Raw genomic sequence first — 19,375 nt, 5'->3', positions numbered from 1 at the left:
TCTAGCTAAATATGTGGATAATACAATTGTAATGAGTTTATCATTTTTAGTTTCTAGCCTACCTTCTCTTCGTTCTACCAGTAACATTACGTTGTCTAATTAGAGATCTTTAACAATCTTATTTTAAACGATATTTCACTCTGCGTGTTTCAATGTAACTTAAATGTCACTTTACATATTGTATCTTTCCTCATAGTGCTGCTATCTTTTGTTGTTGTCTTTTTTCAGCTTTATTTCTTTAAGCACATAACGGTTTGGTAGCAACAGGCAGGGTCACAAGGAACTATCATTCAACCTCAGGGTCAAGTCACTGTTCCCATTGAAACATGCAACTGTTTTCAATAGTCACTGGAGACTGAGAACTGGTTCAAAAACAACAACAGTCCAGAAAATGGGTGTTATACTGTCCCATGCAACTTGGGAACTTTTTTGTAAGAAGTGCCTCGATTGTTGTCTGAGCTGAAATAACACTGATGTTAAAGATAATGACAGATTACCGTACACCGCTGTCACAGAGCAAGTCATTTAATAAGTTTACCAACAGAAGGACAAAACAGGATCTAAGTTCTAATCTTCAGAAGCAGAATCAGGTCTGTTGTTTGTGTGCCCTGTGTGTATATGCATGTTGTCTGTGCATGTGTGTGTGTGGATGAGAGAGAAAGTCCAGAAGGCTCAGAGGTCAGTCCTGAAGGAGTTTGCGTTTGATGGTTGAGCTTTCGGAGGTCAGGTAGACAAACAGAGCGCCGGCGGCTGTCCTCGCCCTCAGCTCGTGCGTGTCGTAGTCATGAGCCCACTCTACGCTTCCCCAATGCTGGATCTGAAGAGGAAGCAAGACAACAAAGAAGATATGGAGTCAAGGAGAAAACCCCCACCAAGATGCGTGAGTGAAACAGAACCTACCCAAGACAGAGGAGCACTGTAGATGATGCAAAGGAACCAGATGTTGTGATATCTGGATTTACTCTGCTCATGAGTTAGTAACGGTAGAAATCTTCTACATTAAGGTAAGCACCGAGTCATTTCTGAGTGTGACATGCAGTGGTGGATAGGATGGCCAGTTCAGAGCTCCTGAGATTAGGTCATACCTGGTACTCTTCCTCTAGCCGTGACAGCAGCACAGCCTGTTCCACTGTCAGGTGTCTGTCAATCAGTCCTAAGGCGAGGACCACGGACTTCAACTGGGTGATCACAAACTCCAGCCCTATAGTCAGGACACACAATGTCATTATTAATCAAGAAAAATCATGATGTAATATCAAAATGTATACTGGCCTATTGTTACATGCTTTATACCAGTAGAAACATGAGTACTCTTACCTGTCATGGACCAGAAGTTATAGGAGCGTAGGTGCTGATGGAAGGTAGCTTTGGTGGCCTCTGGGATGTCTGGCCCCAGTATGCTGGAGGAAGAGCCAATAACAACGTTGTATCTGCACAGAGAGAGAAAACAAGGTTTATTATAGTCAGACATACTGTTTTGCTGGGAGAAGACAAAGTGTAGAAGATGCAATCTCATCTTGACCGATGAGACAAAGATACAGAGCTGTAAAGTCAAACAAACCTGTCTTCAGTCCGGTTCAACACAGGGTCCCACTCATTCTTCTGCAGCTCCACAAGACCTGGGGGTTCATCTACTCTGAAACTGCAGGGAGGACCCACAGTCATCACCATCATCCCCATGAACACCAATATCACAGTCATGTAACAGGGTATAAACACTGAGCTTCCAATTACTCCATTGCTATAACCTAATCATCAATAATAAAAACCATTACCATTGCTAATTGAGAGAGCGGACTGGAGACTTTCCTTTTGTCCAGGTGATATCAATTGTATCAGCCCACATACCAGATAGTGTCTGTTTCCAGAAACTTGAGGGCAGCGGTGATCATCTGTTCCTTGTCACGCTGTGTGGGGTTATCTATAGCTGTGTTGCAGAGAGTGGTCTACCAGGAGGAAGATGAAAAACAACATTAACCGTATATTTACTTGAAGTACCAAACACATTCTCTTTAGGCCACGGGCTGTACCATGTGCATGGTGTAGAATTTGAGTGTGTCCCTCTGAACATCCCACTCTGTTGCCACAGCAATGGCAAGGGCTTCGTTTGGGACAGCGAAGAGCTTCCCTCCAGGTGTTTTCAGTTTCCGTTTGTCCAGGTTGATCTCAAACAAACCACCTGGACAGAAATGTAAGGACATGGAACATTCAACATAATTTAATAACATTCTAAGAATATATAATTCAACCTTCAAATTATTTTCAATAAGTCCATGTTCTTACCCTCTCCTTGCGATATGCTGACATCTTCATAGAATTTCTTTCTTTCTGGTTAAAAGAAATACAGAAACACCAACACAATAATGCGTGCAGCATTCATGTACATCGCTGTTTGAATGAGTTGTGTAACCATTCACTGGTCCACAAAATAAACTTGTAGTTAGCTATGAGTGTATTAGTGTTTTAGCTACTTGATCGGTATACAATTAAAAAACAGTCAGCAGTGGGCAAATGCATGAGATACACTAATATTAAAAAGTCTTCTTACCTGTTACAGCAGAGGAGTATGCTTTACAATCCACTGAAACACCAGGGAGAATAGCTTCACATGCTTTAGGGTAAACAGTGCGGGAAGACAGGGCACATCCCAGTCGACTCTGTAATCTCACAAGATTCTTCAACATATTTGCATGGACTACCTGTTTATCATACGTAGAATACAATCATTAAAACCTTGCATCCCTTCCTTCACAGTTTCCAAACACAGCCATGCGTGTGACCTTCCGACAGATGGAATATTTTGTCTAATCCAAAGAGCAGAGGGAAATGTAGTCTGGAAATTATGTTGCAATACCCGCAGTGAACCCACGTTGACACAGAAAAAAACTACATTCACAAATCTCCCAAGAAACCTTTTTGATAGATAGGCCAATGAGCAGATCGTTTTTAGACCTGTGAAATCTCCCAGCGAATGGGAAAGGTGAATGCTGCTGCCTAATGTCGCCGCGTCGAAGTCCAGTTACTTTTCGGGGCGCTTGATGAAAACTGTGTTTGCTGATTTCAAGGGAATTGAATGTAGGTGAGCCGCCTCATCCGTGCTCTCCGTGATTCCCTTTCCAACTCTTATCGCACGGACGGCCACTGACTGCGGTCGGTGACAGCCCCGCGATACGACAGCCATGCCTGTCCCCGCCAGATACCTCAGCAACATCCCCATGGCCTTTGCGTCCTCGGCCTCGCTTATTCCCCCTCCCCCGATCAACACCCACCAGCCCGGCGTCGTTACTTCTCTTCTTTACAGCGGCTCCAAGTTCCGAGGGCACCAGAAGAGCAAGGGGAACTCGTATGACGTGGAGGTGGTTTTGCAGGTGATTTTCAGGGGTTGTCATGTTAGCTAGCTATTTTATTTGGCTGTCAATCGACAAGGCATTTGCTGACCTGTCAAACAGCCCCACTGTCTGATTGACAGCTCATATGTCCTCGCTGGAAAATCACTGACAGCTGGCAGGTACATAGCTTTTGGACGATATCGTCACCTTTGTAGCTACAATATTGTCTCAAGTAGTTAAAGCTATTCATTTTTGCTTCATCTTGCATATGCTGGTTCAAGAACACGAACGATTGATAGCTGTCGTAGTAGCTATCTGTCTGCAAGTCGTCTGTCTTGGCTGTAGCTATGTGTACCATTTGGCTAATTTGGGTGTTCATTGTGTGGTACATCATTCTAATAAAGACTACCATCTGGTCAAATGTATTGACTGATGGTAATGAAACGTTATAAACAGGATTGACTAATAATAATGAAGCATTATACAGATTATTGACTGATTGTAATGAAAGATCAGGATTACATTTGGTCATACATTTTTTCTTATATGAAGACTCACATACAGTTGTCTGTGATGTTTCCTGTCAGCATGTTACTATGGAGGATTCCTACTTGTGTGGGTACCTGAAGATCAAAGGACTTACAGAGGTAAGACAACAGGCTCCACTGTAGGACATGGAAATGCAATAGTTCCAATTCGTCTGACAATTCTTCTGAGCGCTTTATAAATGTGCTACGTCCTCCCACCTGTAGGAATACCCTACACTAACAACGTTCTTCGCTGGTGAGATCATCAGCAGGAAGCGCCCGTTCCTGACCAGGAAGTGGGATGCAGATGAAGATGTGGATCGTAAGCACTGGGTAAGAGGGAGGGGCCCGTAAAAACTCTAAACCCCAAACAAGAATTGGCACTGTCTCCTGGCCTGTTTTCCATGATGATTTTACTGGGTGTTCCGCCCCTCAAACCTGGTCCTCCAGGTTTGAGGGGCGCAAAGGAGCAAAGGAGTCGAGGGTCAGGTATCAATGCTGTGCTCCCTCCTGAAGTCAGTTATTATTTTACACAACAGGGCAAGTTCCAGGCCTTTTACCAGTATGCTAAGACCTTCAACTCTGATGACTTTGACTACGAGGAGCTAAAGAACTCAGACTACATCTTCATGAGGTGGAAGGTACAGTACACTTGACATGGGTTGTATCAAGCTACATGTATCCCTGGTCAGCACTATTGTCCTATGGTCCATTGGGTAACTGTGTGGTGATTGCTTCCTGCAGGAACAGTTCCTGGTTCCAGACCACACCATCAAGGACATCAGCGGAGCTTCCTTCGCTGGCTTCTACTACATCTGCTTCCAGAAGTCCACCGCCACCATCGAGGGCTACTACTACCACCGCAGCTCTGAATGGTACTAGGATGACTTCTTCAGTAATACTTTTAGTCCAGGAGGTAACACTGTGTAGATTCTTAAGTGTCCCTTAAGTCCTGACAAGGTGCTTGTTGTAAGCATTGGTTAATGGGTAGCAAGGCCCTCATGAGATGCTGTGTATTCTGAAAAAGTAATCATGGGGGCTTACTGTGTTTCTTTTCCCTTTTAATATAATTTTACGTGTCACTCCATCGAGGTTAGTTTGTGTCCCAATTATTCTCTGTCCCATGATTGGCAGCAATATGTTTCCATCTCACTTGAAATAAGAGTACAAGCACAAATACACACTCTTCCTCTGCCCTCTTCCACCTTCTAAACACACTCTCCGTTTTACTGCAACCCCCTCCCCCCCACCCTGCCTTCCCAGGTACCAGTCTCTGAACCTGACCCATGTTCCAGAACACAGCGCAGCCATCTATGAGTTCCGGTGACCCCGGCAACCAGGCTCTGTTGGCGCACAAAGACTATGAGGCAGAGCAGAGACCTGCAGATGCTGCTGGAAGGAGGCAGAGGAGGAGGGCTTGAGGGAGGATGGTGTTAAATGGAAAACTGTGTTTTATGATAAAGATGAGGACGTTCCTGTCAAGGGTTGACCTAGAATGAGGGAGATGGGAGGGGGGAGGGGGGGGGGAGAGAGAATGGAAGGACGCATGGTAGCTTTTATTGGCTGTAGGATGACTGACTGACTGATTGAAGGAGGAAAGGAGCACCGATTGGCTCTCTGACTGGAGAGACAGCCCTCAAGGACATCTGCATCGGATCACCTCTTCACTTAATGTTTGTTTTTTTAACATATTGGTTTTAATGGTCCTTTTTATCCTCCGGCTCTCTGCTGCTGCTTGCTGTGCTGGGACACTTTCCAGAGGTGAGATTAGGGTCAGGGCCTCTAGCCTGGGGGGGCGGCGGGCGTAATCTCGTTTGACTCGGCTAAAATATGACAATGATTCCTTGACGGAGTCTGCTCTAGAAGGATGGCTGGATGAAGGGATGGATGAAGGGATGCATGAAGGGACGGACAGGTGGGGTCTGTCTCTGCCACAGCCAAAGCGACAAAACAGATGCATTGTGGGATGAGTGAAGAAGCTGAGCTGAGGACTGTGCTGGGGTTCTGTGTCCAGGAGCTGGCTGGAGGTGGCTGGACAGCAAGTGTTTGTGTTGCTATGCTAGGTCTGATGCAAACGAGATTTTGCAACAGTATTTACCTCTTTTAGATAGACAGGAACCTCCTCAGAGCTTCACCAAGTCATGGGGGTCTTTGCTCTATGGTAGTCTGGGCGATGTTGATGAGTGGTGGTTGTGGGTATTGTGTTGTTGTGGGTTACGCAGATGAATCATTGGGGTTTCGCAACCAGGGGTAGTCCAGCAAGGTTCGAGTTTCACCATTCACCGGTGGAATAACCGATAAGTGCCACCAACCTGGTGAACCCAATGAGGAAAATCAAGTGTACCCTAGTGTTACTATCCCCTACCCATCTCTGCATCTGACACAGACAATACATAGAACAATATACTTATAGATAGATATATCCTTTGGGTCCATTTTAGATGTTTTTCATCCCTTGTCATCTCCAACTATGCAACATTATCAACATGGCACTCCGCAACTATCAACCTCAACTTTCCAGATAAACAAATCTATTCTATCATCATCATAGTATTAAATGTCTATCTTTATCACCATTAAAGGAACTATTTTTGTCTAAATGCCTTTGGAATCACACCCTCTCCTCTCCCACCTTTGCCCTTTCAATGTGACGGTGCCATCTTTTTCAAGCTTAAAGAGTTGTATTATGACCAGAGAGTGTGATGCTGGACTTGTGAGGAGTGGAGTAAATCATATCAGAACAATAATGACTCTGTGTTTGTCCGTAACCCAAGGATACGTGCTGACGTTACATACACCTATCTTCATTCCCTCACAAACAATAGTCATAAAGGTTTATCAGTGAGTTTACTCAAAGGCAGTTCATGAACACAACTGTACCCATAGCCTGGTGTAGGTTCTGGACATGCTGAACGGAAGTGTTGATTTGGTGCCTCACCCATTCTGTTCACTCATGAGCACCCTCTGGTGGTTACAATGGTACATTTCACTGTAAATACCTGCCAAAAACCTTAAAACCAGAAATTGAGTAAACTTGCAATTTCCATCTCCATAACACTGAAGAAAACCTGCTAATGTACTTGATTTGAGCCTTTTTAGTCCTGTCAAGTAACGTTAATTTAAATCCAGACTTTAAAGCCAGACATGCAATTTGCTTCAACAGAACACAGTGATTCCCATTTTACAAATAAATAATAGTAATAAATAATAAAAAATAATTCATGTTGTTATTGTTTAAAAACAATACAGTTGTTTCATAATTTAAAAAATTATGAAATGAATAATACTGATTTGGGTTCCCTTCCATATATGGATGTAAGGGATCTCTTATATTCATGGTTACGTGGAAACTCCACTTTTAGATGTTTTCCCTTAGGTGAAGACATACCTGTCCTTGTTCCTCATTGTCACTTGATGATGGATACACCTGTGAAATCGCCCACCTGAAAGGTGACCAACAATGGATTATGGATCTGCATTCCTGGACCTAGTCTAAAGCGTTAGAGTAGCTGAAGCCTACCTTCAGAAAAACCAGGATTTCCTAAACTCTTCTCCTGGAATACATCCTACATAATGTAGGAGTACAAATGTTTGTAATGTTTCAGACTCATTCTATCATACCTTCTAACCTACTTAGATGTCTACTTATTATAAATTGTACATTTTCCATTGGTCAGTGGTGCATGTGTTGGTTTTAGGGTCAGGTTGTCCCAGGTTTACAATTGAGAGAGTTAGAGAGAGACAGGTCTGTGGACCAGGGATCAGGTAATAGGTGTCCAGGCAAGCACAGGATATACTCCCTGTAAATGAAACCAGGTATATGATGCGTTCTGTCCATGAGAAAACTTTTTTGACAGTGTCTTTCCACAAGAGGCACTTTTTTCTTCTCTCTGTTTCCAAGCTTTGTACCTGGCAGTTTACCTGGCACAATGTCTTTTTGCCATTTAGTGTATCTTGTTTCTGCAGCCTGGCAGTGTCTGGTGTTAAGAGCAGTCATAGGTACCTGACACTGCCCGGAAATAGAGGAAGTGTGCAGGAATGTTGAAGGTTAAGTACAATACATTTTTTACTGGCCTTTTTGTGCGTGAGCGAGACAGAAACACGGCATCACTCATTTTTAACATTACTTTTATATTAAATATTGACTTAGTACATGTGCTACTTTCCCCATTTAGACGCTGGTTTGTCTTTGGTAACATACTTGGAAATTACATGTAATGAGGAGGAATTGTATACTACAGTGGGTCAGGGGCGTCTTTAGACCCTTTTTACTGGGGCACGTGCCCCAGTGTAAATCTGCTGTGCCCCAGTAAAATCTAAAGTTTGAGTTTTAACAATTTACTTCATTAGTCAGTGCATTAATTTAGATTGATAATCCCGGAAAAAATTAACATAGTATCCCAATCAATGCTTGTAAAAGTGTTTAACCAAAAACACAAACCTATATGCATGCAGAATTCCATGTCAGCACGCTCTTCTGAGCTTGCCAAATAGCCACTGCAGCATGGACACAGAAGTCCAGGGGGTATTCCAGAAAGCAGGTTATGCAACATAACCGGGTAAGTTAACCCACCAGCAATGTTGCTACAATGTAACAATGTATCACATAACCTGCTTTCTGGAATACCCCCCAGGTGTCGGACTCGGCACACACGTCAGAATTGAGGTAGGCTAAGGCCGAAATATGCTTCTGCGTCTCCGTTTACGGATGGGCGGGCGCACGGATACGCACGGATACGGACGGATAGACTTCGTTTATGGTTCTCCGTAGGCTGTGGGTGCTGGAAACAATTCACCGCCAGAAGAGTAGGTGGCGCAACGGTTTTTTGTAAGTCGTCGTGGAGTGTTTATTTACCTAGGTTATCGAGAAGTCGGAGCTAATTTACAAATGAGCCGTTTCATCAATAAAATACGCACATTTTCAGCAACTACACTGCCCATTTCTCGTCACATTTTAATTCAGATTCTAATTTACATGTACTGTTTAGCTGAAATATGAATTGTGAAAACTTACAGCAATGGCGGTCAAAGGATTCTGTTCGTCCTGTTTATCACGGCAACCCCGCCCCCGCCCCTGACGCAAGTGGTTCTTAATACTGACCAATCACAGCCAAGGGGGTCTCCGTAGCTCCGTCGCTCTCCGAAATTACGACGGATAGTTCGAAAATTCAGAAGGTGCACGTCAAGCTCTCCGGGGCTCTCCGAGGGCTGACGGAGAGCTTGTAGAGGGCGTTCCACGGAGACAAGGGCGTTCCCATGTGTCCGTTTTTCGAAAAACGCAGAAGCATATATCGGCCTTAAGAAAACCTTACAAAACTAAAGATGGTTTCTAAAGGAGAGGCCTACCGTTCATCTTATTTTGACTAAAACATAAAAACAATATTACATGAAGCTCAAAAAAACTGCATTTGCGCTCAAATGAATGCGGAAAAAATGCGCGCGCTTGCATTAGCTATTGATGCCCTTGCCAAAGCTGATATCAAACTTGCGCCCCTGAACTGTTGTATAGTGGGTTAAACAAGGGGAGTTTCTATAGCCTATAGTGCATTGTGCGCAGCAAGCTTGAAAGAAAAAAAGGATATGAATTAGGGGCCGGTGCCCCAGTAGAGTTTTATGTCTAACAACGCCTCTGCAGTGGGTGATCTGAAAGGTAGTCTAAGGAGCTTTATACATTAGGACCGTAAACTGTGTGTTGCATCATGGGTAAATATGGACAGGAACAATGACCCTGGCATAGGAGCTGCTGTGCAGAAGACAGGCAGACAGAAGACAGTACAGTACGCAAAAGAGAGAAGTTTTCTATTCAAATATACTGGTAACTGGATCTTAAACATTGTTAACAGACTGCCTGGCCCTTTTACAGATGGTGTGCTAGCAACTTATGAAGGATCAGCACAAGTAAAACTTTAAGTTCAGAGCATACAGGGGATATTTGTCAGCAGGTGAGGCTCCGTGGTAATGTAGCCTACCACTACCAAGATGTACCTAGAATGAGTTCATTATGCAGTAGCTCTGCTGAAGAGCCTTGTCTGAATGAACGGTAACATACGTGTACAATAATACAATATCAATATACAAAAGGTGGAGATTATTCCATAACAGTTCCCTGATCAGATAATTAGACAGTAGAAACAGAATGGTGATAGTGAGCAGTAAAATCACCAGCAAGACAATAAACTGCAAACAAACAAGCTTCCAAGGTGTGGCGGTCAATCAAACCATGTCCTAGTCACATACACACCCTGCTTCTGCCAAACTTCCACAATGCCCGTGCTGAGGGTTTCCAGGTTGGAGGAACCTTATCTGAATCTTGGCATGCAATGCTGAAATGTTTTCTCTGACCACAAAAACAATCGGTTGGATTGTTGCTTGTTCCCTGAGAGTATAGATAGGTTAGTGTTATGGAACTAACTGAGATTAAAGCACTTCAAACCTTCCAAAAACATCCCGACCAGGCCTGGACTGGTAATCTGGCATACCGGGCAAATGCCTGGTGGGCGACACACTTGGGGCCGATATGATATGATATGTAATATATATATAAATCTTTATATATATTTTTTTATAAACTTAAAATTGGCCAAAGACCGGCCCATAAAGCAGGGACAGCGGCCCATTGGTTCATTTTCCATACTGACACTGGGCTGGCCCAATGACATCTCTTAACTCTTTTGGTGTACTGTTGGGTGGTGGTGGGCCGGTCTGAGCAAAAATGCCAGGGCCATTTTTTTGTCCCAGTCCAGCCCTGATCTCGACTGACTGAGTGCATTTAAATCAACACTGAAATCTTATAGAAAGTAGCCCCTCCCAGTTTTGAAACAGGTACGAGCCTTACAGTAAACGGACCCATGAGCTTTGTTTAAGTCAACACAATGTGAAGAAACTCTTGTTCCCGTACTGAAGAATAAAGCAGAACGCCAATCCTAATCCTTGTCAAATGCCTGGTCAACAATCCTTTCCGCCGTAGCTCCTCCTCCTCCCCCGAGTTTTCCTTCCCAGAAGCTAAAGACAATGCAACGCCTATTCCCTTCAGCCTCCCAGAAACCACTTGGAAGTATGGGGAGATGAATTGCCAACCATAAAGCACAGTGACAGATATCATTGTGATTATGTCACATTCAGTCCAGACAAATAAAACCAAACAAAATTAATAAAAACGACAGTCTGCTCAGTTTTATGGGTTTTCAAGTTGAATATTTTGATTTAGTCTACTAAATTCTTAAATGTAATATTAATTCTCTTTAGAGATGGGAGTTTTACATTTCGCTTTTCCAATGAACACTCAAATTGTATTCAGGAACAGTCCACCAGGACTGGGATGCTATTTCTTACATTTTTTCTTTGTTTACCCAATCATGTTGTGTCAAAGCACCAAAATAATCTGAGGTGTTGCCACACTCCACTTCAGGGGAATTTCCAGACCTTAGCAAGAAGAAACATACCGGTTATAGCTTTTGTATCCTCTACAAATACATCTATCAGAGTTTTACAGTAAATGGGCATGTTCAGCTACAACCAGGTTTGGCTGGACCATTCCGTGTTGACCCCTGACCCCTGCTTTCATTTGAATTCTAATGTTGGATCTTACGCTTATTAATTCACAAGTTAAGGATCTTAGGTTTGGAAGATGAGGTTGTTAATCACAAAGGTTAGGTTTTCTGTCCTCTGCCAACTCTGAAAAAATGACTAAATGTAAACTCTAGTTGTAAATCTCTCCTCATGGCTGGTGTTACAAGATATTCTAAACATAGCATGTATGCATGTATAATTAAAGATTGCATGTTGGCATCCAACATGAATGTTTTTTCAACATTGTTGAGACATCTCATTGGCAAGACATTGATCAAATGTAAATGCAGATTTAACAAAATAGTTCTGTTGCCCATGGACATAAAAGGGGTGCGAATTAATTGCAAACAAGTACCTCCATTACCAATACCGTAACGTCTGATACAATACAGTGAGCAGATCTGTTAGGAATAGACACAGGGCCTATTCATAGATGGGGTTTCCTGTAAGGAACTAAAGCAATGACTCTCAGTGGGATTAATGTTTAAACATCATTGTGGGCAATGACATGTATGGATGCTTCACCCTTTCTGCCTCTTGAAAAGCATACCTGTTTGGTTGGTCTAGTCCCTGAGTTGGCTTCAGATCTTTGTTCTGTAGAGGTGCCATCAAAAAGGCATCCTAGCTTTGTAGTTTCTGTTTGTCTAAATCAAATTATGGATTTATCTGCTCAAGTTTTATGGTTTTGTAGTGGAATGGCAGGCGGTTCTGATGGAAAATGTCATTTGAATGTGCGTATTTGTGTGTGTGTACACGTGCACCAAACAGGCTTTGTCCTCACAACCCAATCAAAAGAGGCCCATGTGGAGTTTAGTCCACGTGCCGATGTACACCCACAGCCCTGACAGGCCCGGGCAGTCCTGACCTTTACTGAAGAGAGTGTATGTGTTTGTGAAGAAGTCCTGGCACCCCTTCAGACAAACCTATTGTGCCCCCCCCCCCCCCACACACACACACCCCTGAGATCCACGTGTGGGATAACCCCTTACTTTGAAGAGACACCTGCGCCCCCACCCGCACTCCATGGTCTGCATGGGTTGGAGAAATTACAGGTAGATGACACGTGCGAAGGGACTGCACGTGACTGTAGGCAGCTATTTCTGAGGGGCAGTTCAGGGGAGAAGAGGCAAGGCAACAGGAGAATTGAACACGTGGCCAGTCATGGCAGGGCTCATCAAGAATCCAGGTGATATTATAGTTTAATATTATTTGATGAATAATCATTTTTGTTTAAATATTTTTTATTGAATAGTCTTTGACCCCCCCTCCCAGGAATCATACTTTTGTGTCACCGCCCTAGTCCAGTAGGCCTACTAGTATTGAAACCTAAGCAGGGAAGAATACAACATTCCTGTTGCAGCTCATTTCATTCTTGCGTGTCATGCGTGTCGTGCCAAATAGTTGAGGACACGTTTATAAAAATCGTATCAAAGTTGCCAGACATTTGCAAACAATTGCATTCCGGCACGTGCATTCGGACTCCGAAACCACGCCTACTCCTAGACTGTATTTAGAGTCCACTGTCGCACTGGAAATCAGAGCGAGACGTAGCGGCTAGGCAAGCACTTTAATTTGGAAGAAAGCCAAGAAGTACTCCAAGTGAAAAGATGGGTGAACAACGGCGATGCGCAATTAGTGCTCGAATTATTGGAGTAATGCAAAGAGACGAATCCACCGTAAAGGTAAACTTCACTACTTAAAAAAAATACAAATGTATTCAATTTTGTATTTGAGTAACCTTTTATAATCTATCAATATGATAACTTAAAACGTTTTTTGTCAACAGATGTTCATGATATCCATGTTGTGGTCGGATCAGAGTGAAGGGATTATTTACAGATCTTTCCACGATTTTAAGAAATTAAATGTAAGTTTTTTGTAATAAAGAGTATCATCGTGGTTGTGATAAGATGTCTGTAGTGTGTTAAGACACATTTTAAATAATGCAATAGTAAAAATAAATATTTCTGTTTTAACAGAAACAATTGAAGAAAAGGTTCGTTGTTGAGAATCCTTTCCGGAAGCAGAACCGAGTCATTCCTAAATTCAGAGGTAAAGTTTCTACCTGCTGTTTATAACAGAATACATACAATATGTTGATCATGTAGGAATACTCTCCAGTATTACTGGTCTGCTTGGGTTTTCACATCTCCGTTTCACCCTGTTCCTGCTCTGCTTCTTCCCAGACCGAATCATAAAGACCAGCTTCCAGAAGAAGAGTGGTCCGGGGAAGGCCATGCGCCGCATGAGGTCCCTGGAGTCCTACTGCACCCAACTGCTCAACTGTGACTCCTCTGTGACACAGAGTTCAGAAGTCATCCAGTTCTTCATTCCAAAAGATCATGACCTGCAGCCCGACTTTGCCAAAAACAGGTACGCTACACTAACGCCTGAAAGTGTTTGTAAAATGAATAGTTTAAATGACAATGTCTAGCAAAGAACAGGTATTGAAGTATGACACATGAAAAGGTATTTTTACCCTCTGTGACCATGTTTAATAACGAGGGTTTGTTCTCGTGAGAGTTTGTTGTGTATCCTGCAGCCTGTGCTAGTATCTCGTGAAAGTACCACCCAGATGTGGTTGAGGGAAAGTAAGATAACACTGCACGCCTTTCCTCCACCAGCACTATGATCCTGCCTTCGGAGGACCTGACGGGGGCTGGGGGGCTGGGAGAAGGCCACAGCCAAAGTCAGCGTCTGAGCATGGGCAACGTGACACATCCATTTGTGACGCGGATGTACCGTTGTGTGGCGCCATACGAGACCAAAGACACCATGAACCGGGCCTTTCCAGTAGCCCTGGGAGAGAGGCTCGACGTGCAGATAAAAGACCCCGCAGGTAACGGCTTCAAAACACTTCTATCATGCAGAGGGATCTTTCTCCGTTTAAATATTCATGGTCCATGTGTTACTTGTTTTTTGGGGACAATTATGTTTAAATCTTTTTCTTTCTCTCTCTCTGTCTCTCTCTATTTCTCTTCCTCTTTCTCGTTGGGTCTAGGCTGGTGGCTGGTTGAGAATGAGGATAAGCAGCTGGCCTGGTTTCCAGCCCCTTACCTGGAGTTGTGTGATGAAGAAGAGGAGGAAGATGAGGAGGATGGAATTCCCCTTGGAGGTAAAGTTGATGATCTATTTCAGTTACATATTGACAGCGTCATCTAGAATTCTCTGATTTCAGCTGATGGTGATCTGCATTCAGCGTCTATTAGACCAGTCATTACAGCAGTTCTTCCACCTTGTTACCACTAGAGATCAGTGTTAGTTCAGCAGGAAATACTCCCCTAATGCTAAACGTTTGACCACTTCTACAATCATTTTCTGAGAAGTTTCTCATGGGGACATAATCAATGTTTCTGGAATGGAGGACTGTGTGAGTAGGTGTTGGTTATTCAACCTTAACCCCTTGACTGTTCTTGCAGACATGCTGTTCTGTGCAGTGAGGACATATTCTACGAAGCAACATGACGAGATCTCCGTTCCTATTGGCTCTGTGGTGGAGGTCCTGAGGCAGTCGGACGATGGCTGGTGGCTCTCCAGGTACGCTGAGCCGTCTGAGCCATGCCATCTCTCCAGTCTCTCTCAGCGTTAACAGAACAGGCCCACCTCTTAGAGAGTATTTCCTCTGAGTAGAGTTAGCGGAATGACAGAGCATGTGAATAGGGGGCGGTGATTGAGAGTCGTTGCAGCCCTCTCATTTGCTGTCTCAAATGTCATGTCTGAACGTGTTGTGACAAGTGATGAGCGGGTGTGGAGACTGAAAGGAAATAGCTTTAGGCCTGTCATGTCAGGAGGTCCTTGTAGGTTTCAAGGAAATACAATTTCATATAAAAATGTATCTTGTGTTTTCATCCATGGTGATCCTATCTCCCACAGATACAATGGCAGAGTCGGCTATGTTCCCTCCATGTACCTGCAGCCCTACCAAAACCCACGCGCCGGCCTGCACTCCTTCCAGAGGAAGCTGCATAGTTCCTCCCTGAACCTGGCAACCCAGTCAGTGACCGGCAAATCTGGCAATCTTAACCCTCCCAACCTGCATGAGAGCAGCCTGAAGAAGCCTTCCCCTGCCCAGCGAACCAAATGGCTCCAGAAGGCGAGGTCTTTGGATGACCTGTCTGACACCCGGCCCGGCTCGGCCCCGGTAGAGAGGGAGGAGTTGGGCTCAGAGAGCCGGAAGAGCAGCCTCGATGCTTCCAGCACAGGGTCTGAATTCAGCTTCTCCTCTGGGAGCTCCTCAGGTAGTGAGTCCTCCACCCCCCCCTTCCCCCCCACTGGAGCCGAGCCCCTGACCCACCCAGATAGCCCCTCATCCTCACCCCCCCTGCCTGGGCGGAGCAGCGACGGCCAGGGTAGCACTGACATCAGCCTACCAGGCCTGAGCCTCAGCAGCAGCCCCAGTAAGATGTCTTGCCCCAGGGTGCCCCCCCGGCCCCAGGCCCACGAGATTCTGACCCGCTGTACCACCATGACCCGCAAGGCTGCCCTGGCCTCCAAAGCCAGACTCCTGCCCCAGCCTGGCCTCGTCCTGACCTACTAGAGAGGGAGGAAAGGGGGGGACAGATGGGAGACCAGGTTATAGACAGAGAATGAAAGGGATGGAGATACGGATGGAGAAAGGGTGTTTATGTATTTTAAGGGTCACTTGTTGACCACGACTGCCGTCAGACAGATTTTCTATTTAAGTTGCATCTACAACTGTATGTTGAATGGGCCTCGTACCCTGCACTTTAGCCTGTCTGCACTTTAGTACTGCAATGGGAAGGAGTGAGAGGGTCAATTGTTCAGATAAATCAAGATCGTCGTTCATTTACATTATGTAACATGTTAAGGTGATTTAATGTTACATTCAAAAAGAAAATATGTTTTATTTACGTTTTCATTTTCAGTGGGATACTAATTCAAATGGCCTATGTGCATGAATGAAGTATGTTTATAACACAGAAAAATTATACTTAAAAAATTTACACTGTAGATAAGTTTGATAGGTTTCTTTCACTGATGTCTAAAGTTTGTTATTCCATAGTGGAACATTACTGTAACCATTTATTAATGAAGGGAATATGGCAGTTTACTGTAAATACAGTACACACCCATGTATATGCACCTTTTATAATGTTGAATTAAACCATTTCAAATAACTTTTACATCCATGCTTTATTTTCTTGTTGGTTGTTGTCTAACTGTACTGTAGGGGAACACTTCACTCTTAAAAATGGCAGGGAATTGAAAAACAGTAAAAAACAATACTAGGTTTCCCTAGTAAAATTATTTTATTTAGGAACAACTTCAACTTGTATATTATTTTATTTTCACGAATGCTACTGGCCCCACAAGCCTACACTATCCCTGTAATCCTGTGTTATTTCTTATTGTTTAAAAGTAATTGTAGACACGGGGAGGCTCCAGGGGAAGGCATTGACAGGCAATGCCCCCCCCCCCCCCCAAATGAAATGCTGTGCCCCCCCCCCCTATTATTTAGAAACGAAAGGCCCACCCATCCTATTTGTTCTGGAGCCTAGCCTGATTGGAGATCAAACAAACTGAAAACAACATGACAAACTACTCTCCCCAACACAACCTCACACACCCACACAAAAATGGAAAATAATCACGCAAGCAGATGCCGACAATGATGGATTCCAATGAGTGTAGAGGCAGATGCGGCCAAATCACAAATTAAAAGCATGACAACATTTGATGAAGTAAAACACACAGATTAAGAATTACCGCAGATCAGCTGCAATCTTGGCCAGAAGCAGATGTTACAAGAGGGCTGGCCTTCCAATGATGTGAGAGAAACCAGAAAATAATTGTGTTGGTGGACCTTCTTTGTTTAACCGCTACATGTACACAGGCAGGGAAAGTCCTAACATTGACTTTTTGAGTGTGAGTGACATGGTACAGTATACCCAGTCCCATTAGCTATCGGTCATGTCAATATGGTTGCTATGTCACATTAGTCAGTTAAGACATCCATTTTTCATTCAACTATTCTATTTGCTTTGAATCATCAAAACCTTGGTCTGGCTGCCAGTTGGCACAAGCATAGTCAGCTGACTGATAGCTGCAAAATAGTGACTTGCCCTACCCACCAAGGTGGTGGCAACTCCCTAACTGACATCAAACAATGATGCCAGTAGTGTGACAGGATTATTTGGGCAACTATTTCCCAAATTAATCATTCATTGTCAACAAGTCACTTTCATAAAGTCCAGTGTTAAAATTCCATTGGTTAGCAGAATGACCATTTATCCTGCAAGTGTCCCTTTGTTAGTCACGTTGTTGGCGTTGACTGGGGGTTCTTTGACGCTTGCTGTGTGAAATAAGGTCCAAGTACAGTTCCAAGTGGTTGGTTTACTAATATAAATGGATGTTACAACTTGTGGTTTGAAAATAAATAAATAAATAAAGTCTTAGAGCACAAAGAGCAGCGAGGCCTAACCTCGACAGACAAGCCAGCAGAAAAATCATACAGCAAGGTCAAAAGCTGTGTGCTCCCAGTCAGCCTCACCTCCCACAGATCACTCTCCTATTTAATGGCCTTTTGACCTGTAGAGGGCACAAATTCTAGGAAAATAGAAACAAGTGCCAGCATTAAAGTAACGTGTAAAATAAAACACATAAATGGCTCATACATAACTGGCCCCTAATTGTACTTGGTAAGCAAAACAATTACCAAATTAAATAAAAATGAGAGCCTTGAAATCATTACTTTTTCTATGTATCAAGCATATTAAAGAAAAGATATAGAGTAGTATACCATTGACATCTTGAGTCTTCAAGGTTTGTCTTCATCACCCTCTAGTATCAAACAGAGCTTTGTGATGGGTCTTTTTATGATGCTGCTTTGGGTCTTGATTCTCACGAAGCGCACAAGTCCTTTCTGGTCAGGGAAAACTTCAATTATTTTACCTACAACCCAGGAGCCTCTTGGTGCAGTTGGGTCCACCACTAAAGCAACATCTCCGCACTGGAAGTTCCTTCTTTTGGTCTTCCACTTTTGGCGCTCTTGGAGTAGTGGTAACTATTCTAGCGTCCAACGTCTCCAGAAGAGGTTGGACAAGTATTGAACCTGCCTCCAGAATCATCTGGTGTAAAGGTTATCAAATGTACATGGTGGGAGAGTTGGCTCTGCCTTGAGCAGTAAGAGATCATTTGGTGTGAGGGGATGCAAGTCTCGAGGGTCAGTGGTGACTGTTGTGAGGGGCCGACTGTTCAAGATTGCTTCCACTTCACACAATACGGTCTGGAGTCCCTCCTCATCGATCCTCTGCTGTTTAAGAACAGAACAGAGGACTTGTCTGATTGATCTTATCAGCCTTTCCCATTCCTTGACTGCGTGTTTCGAGGGACACAAGGCCTGTGGTCTTCACCCTGTTGGGTTCCTTGGCTGCCTCCTTATACGTTTCCTGTTTTTCTGCTCCTTGGTTCTGCTCCACTTGTGCAGTACAGTAGGATGCGCCCTCTTGCAAATGGTGCATGACCGACGCTCCTTGCTCCTATGGCCTGTTAAGAGACATGCAAAACAGATACCTCTTTCTTTCAAGAATGTGATCTTGTCAGTGTGATTTTTCTTTTTAAACCAAGAACAGCTTGCCAGTAGATGTTCTCCTGAGCAAAACAGACAGAATGGCCTATGTTGGCCTATTCCTCTGTTTGGGAGAAATGTGGATAACATCAGTGGTTGCTGCATTTGTTGTGAAGCCCTTGTCATTGAATTTGGGTTTCACGGAACTTGAGTGTATTGGCCTTAGACCTTGAGCTTTTGGTGAGAGATCTTGTCTATCACCAAAGACAGGGTCTGTAAAGATTTTGACTTATCTTTTGATAAACTCAACTAAGGTTCTGAATGTGGCTCTGCGGTTTGTAGTTTCTTGAAAACTGCATACTTCAACTCTCCATCCCCCTCTCAACTTGTCGGGCAATTTGCTGACTAATAATTTCAAATTA

At 43.8% G+C, this 19,375-nt stretch overlaps 3 protein-coding genes across 3 annotated transcripts; 2 read left to right on the top strand and 1 right to left on the bottom strand.

Moving 5' to 3' along the window:
• Nucleotides 1-509: 509 nt before the first annotated feature.
• On the bottom strand, nucleotides 510-2,803 carry atpaf2 (ATP synthase mitochondrial F1 complex assembly factor 2). The gene is made up of 8 exons (XM_062475527.1): nucleotides 2,549-2,803; nucleotides 2,284-2,328; nucleotides 2,031-2,179; nucleotides 1,849-1,946; nucleotides 1,562-1,642; nucleotides 1,318-1,430; nucleotides 1,086-1,201; nucleotides 510-817 (listed from the first exon to the last, which is right to left on the bottom strand). The coding sequence occupies exons 1-8, from the start codon at nucleotides 2,682-2,684 to the stop codon at nucleotides 680-682; spliced, it is 876 nt and encodes a 291-aa protein (XP_062331511.1). The 5' UTR covers nucleotides 2,685-2,803; the 3' UTR covers nucleotides 510-679.
• A 154-nt stretch (nucleotides 2,804-2,957) lies between these two features.
• Nucleotides 2,958-6,818, top strand: LOC134031804 (glucose-induced degradation protein 4 homolog). The gene is made up of 6 exons (XM_062475528.1): nucleotides 2,958-3,368; nucleotides 3,917-3,976; nucleotides 4,082-4,189; nucleotides 4,396-4,497; nucleotides 4,601-4,731; nucleotides 5,120-6,818. The coding sequence occupies exons 1-6, from the start codon at nucleotides 3,180-3,182 to the stop codon at nucleotides 5,181-5,183; spliced, it is 654 nt and encodes a 217-aa protein (XP_062331512.1). The 5' UTR covers nucleotides 2,958-3,179; the 3' UTR covers nucleotides 5,184-6,818.
• A 6,119-nt stretch (nucleotides 6,819-12,937) lies between these two features.
• On the top strand, nucleotides 12,938-16,569 carry noxo1b (NADPH oxidase organizer 1b). The gene is made up of 8 exons (XM_062475526.1): nucleotides 12,938-13,107; nucleotides 13,212-13,292; nucleotides 13,405-13,477; nucleotides 13,612-13,798; nucleotides 14,050-14,264; nucleotides 14,427-14,540; nucleotides 14,845-14,962; nucleotides 15,299-16,569. Exons 1-8 carry the CDS (start codon nucleotides 13,033-13,035, stop codon nucleotides 15,960-15,962), a joined length of 1,527 nt encoding a protein of 508 aa, XP_062331510.1. The 5' UTR covers nucleotides 12,938-13,032; the 3' UTR covers nucleotides 15,963-16,569.
• The last annotated feature ends 2,806 nt before the right edge of the window (nucleotides 16,570-19,375 follow it).

The sequence above is a fragment of the Osmerus eperlanus genome, chromosome 12 (genome assembly GCF_963692335.1).
Source record: "Osmerus eperlanus chromosome 12, fOsmEpe2.1, whole genome shotgun sequence".
Lineage (NCBI taxonomy): Eukaryota > Metazoa > Chordata > Actinopteri > Osmeriformes > Osmeridae > Osmerus > Osmerus eperlanus.
Note: the sequence above shows the minus strand (reverse complement) of the source record. Positions and strands in the feature narration are given on the sequence as shown.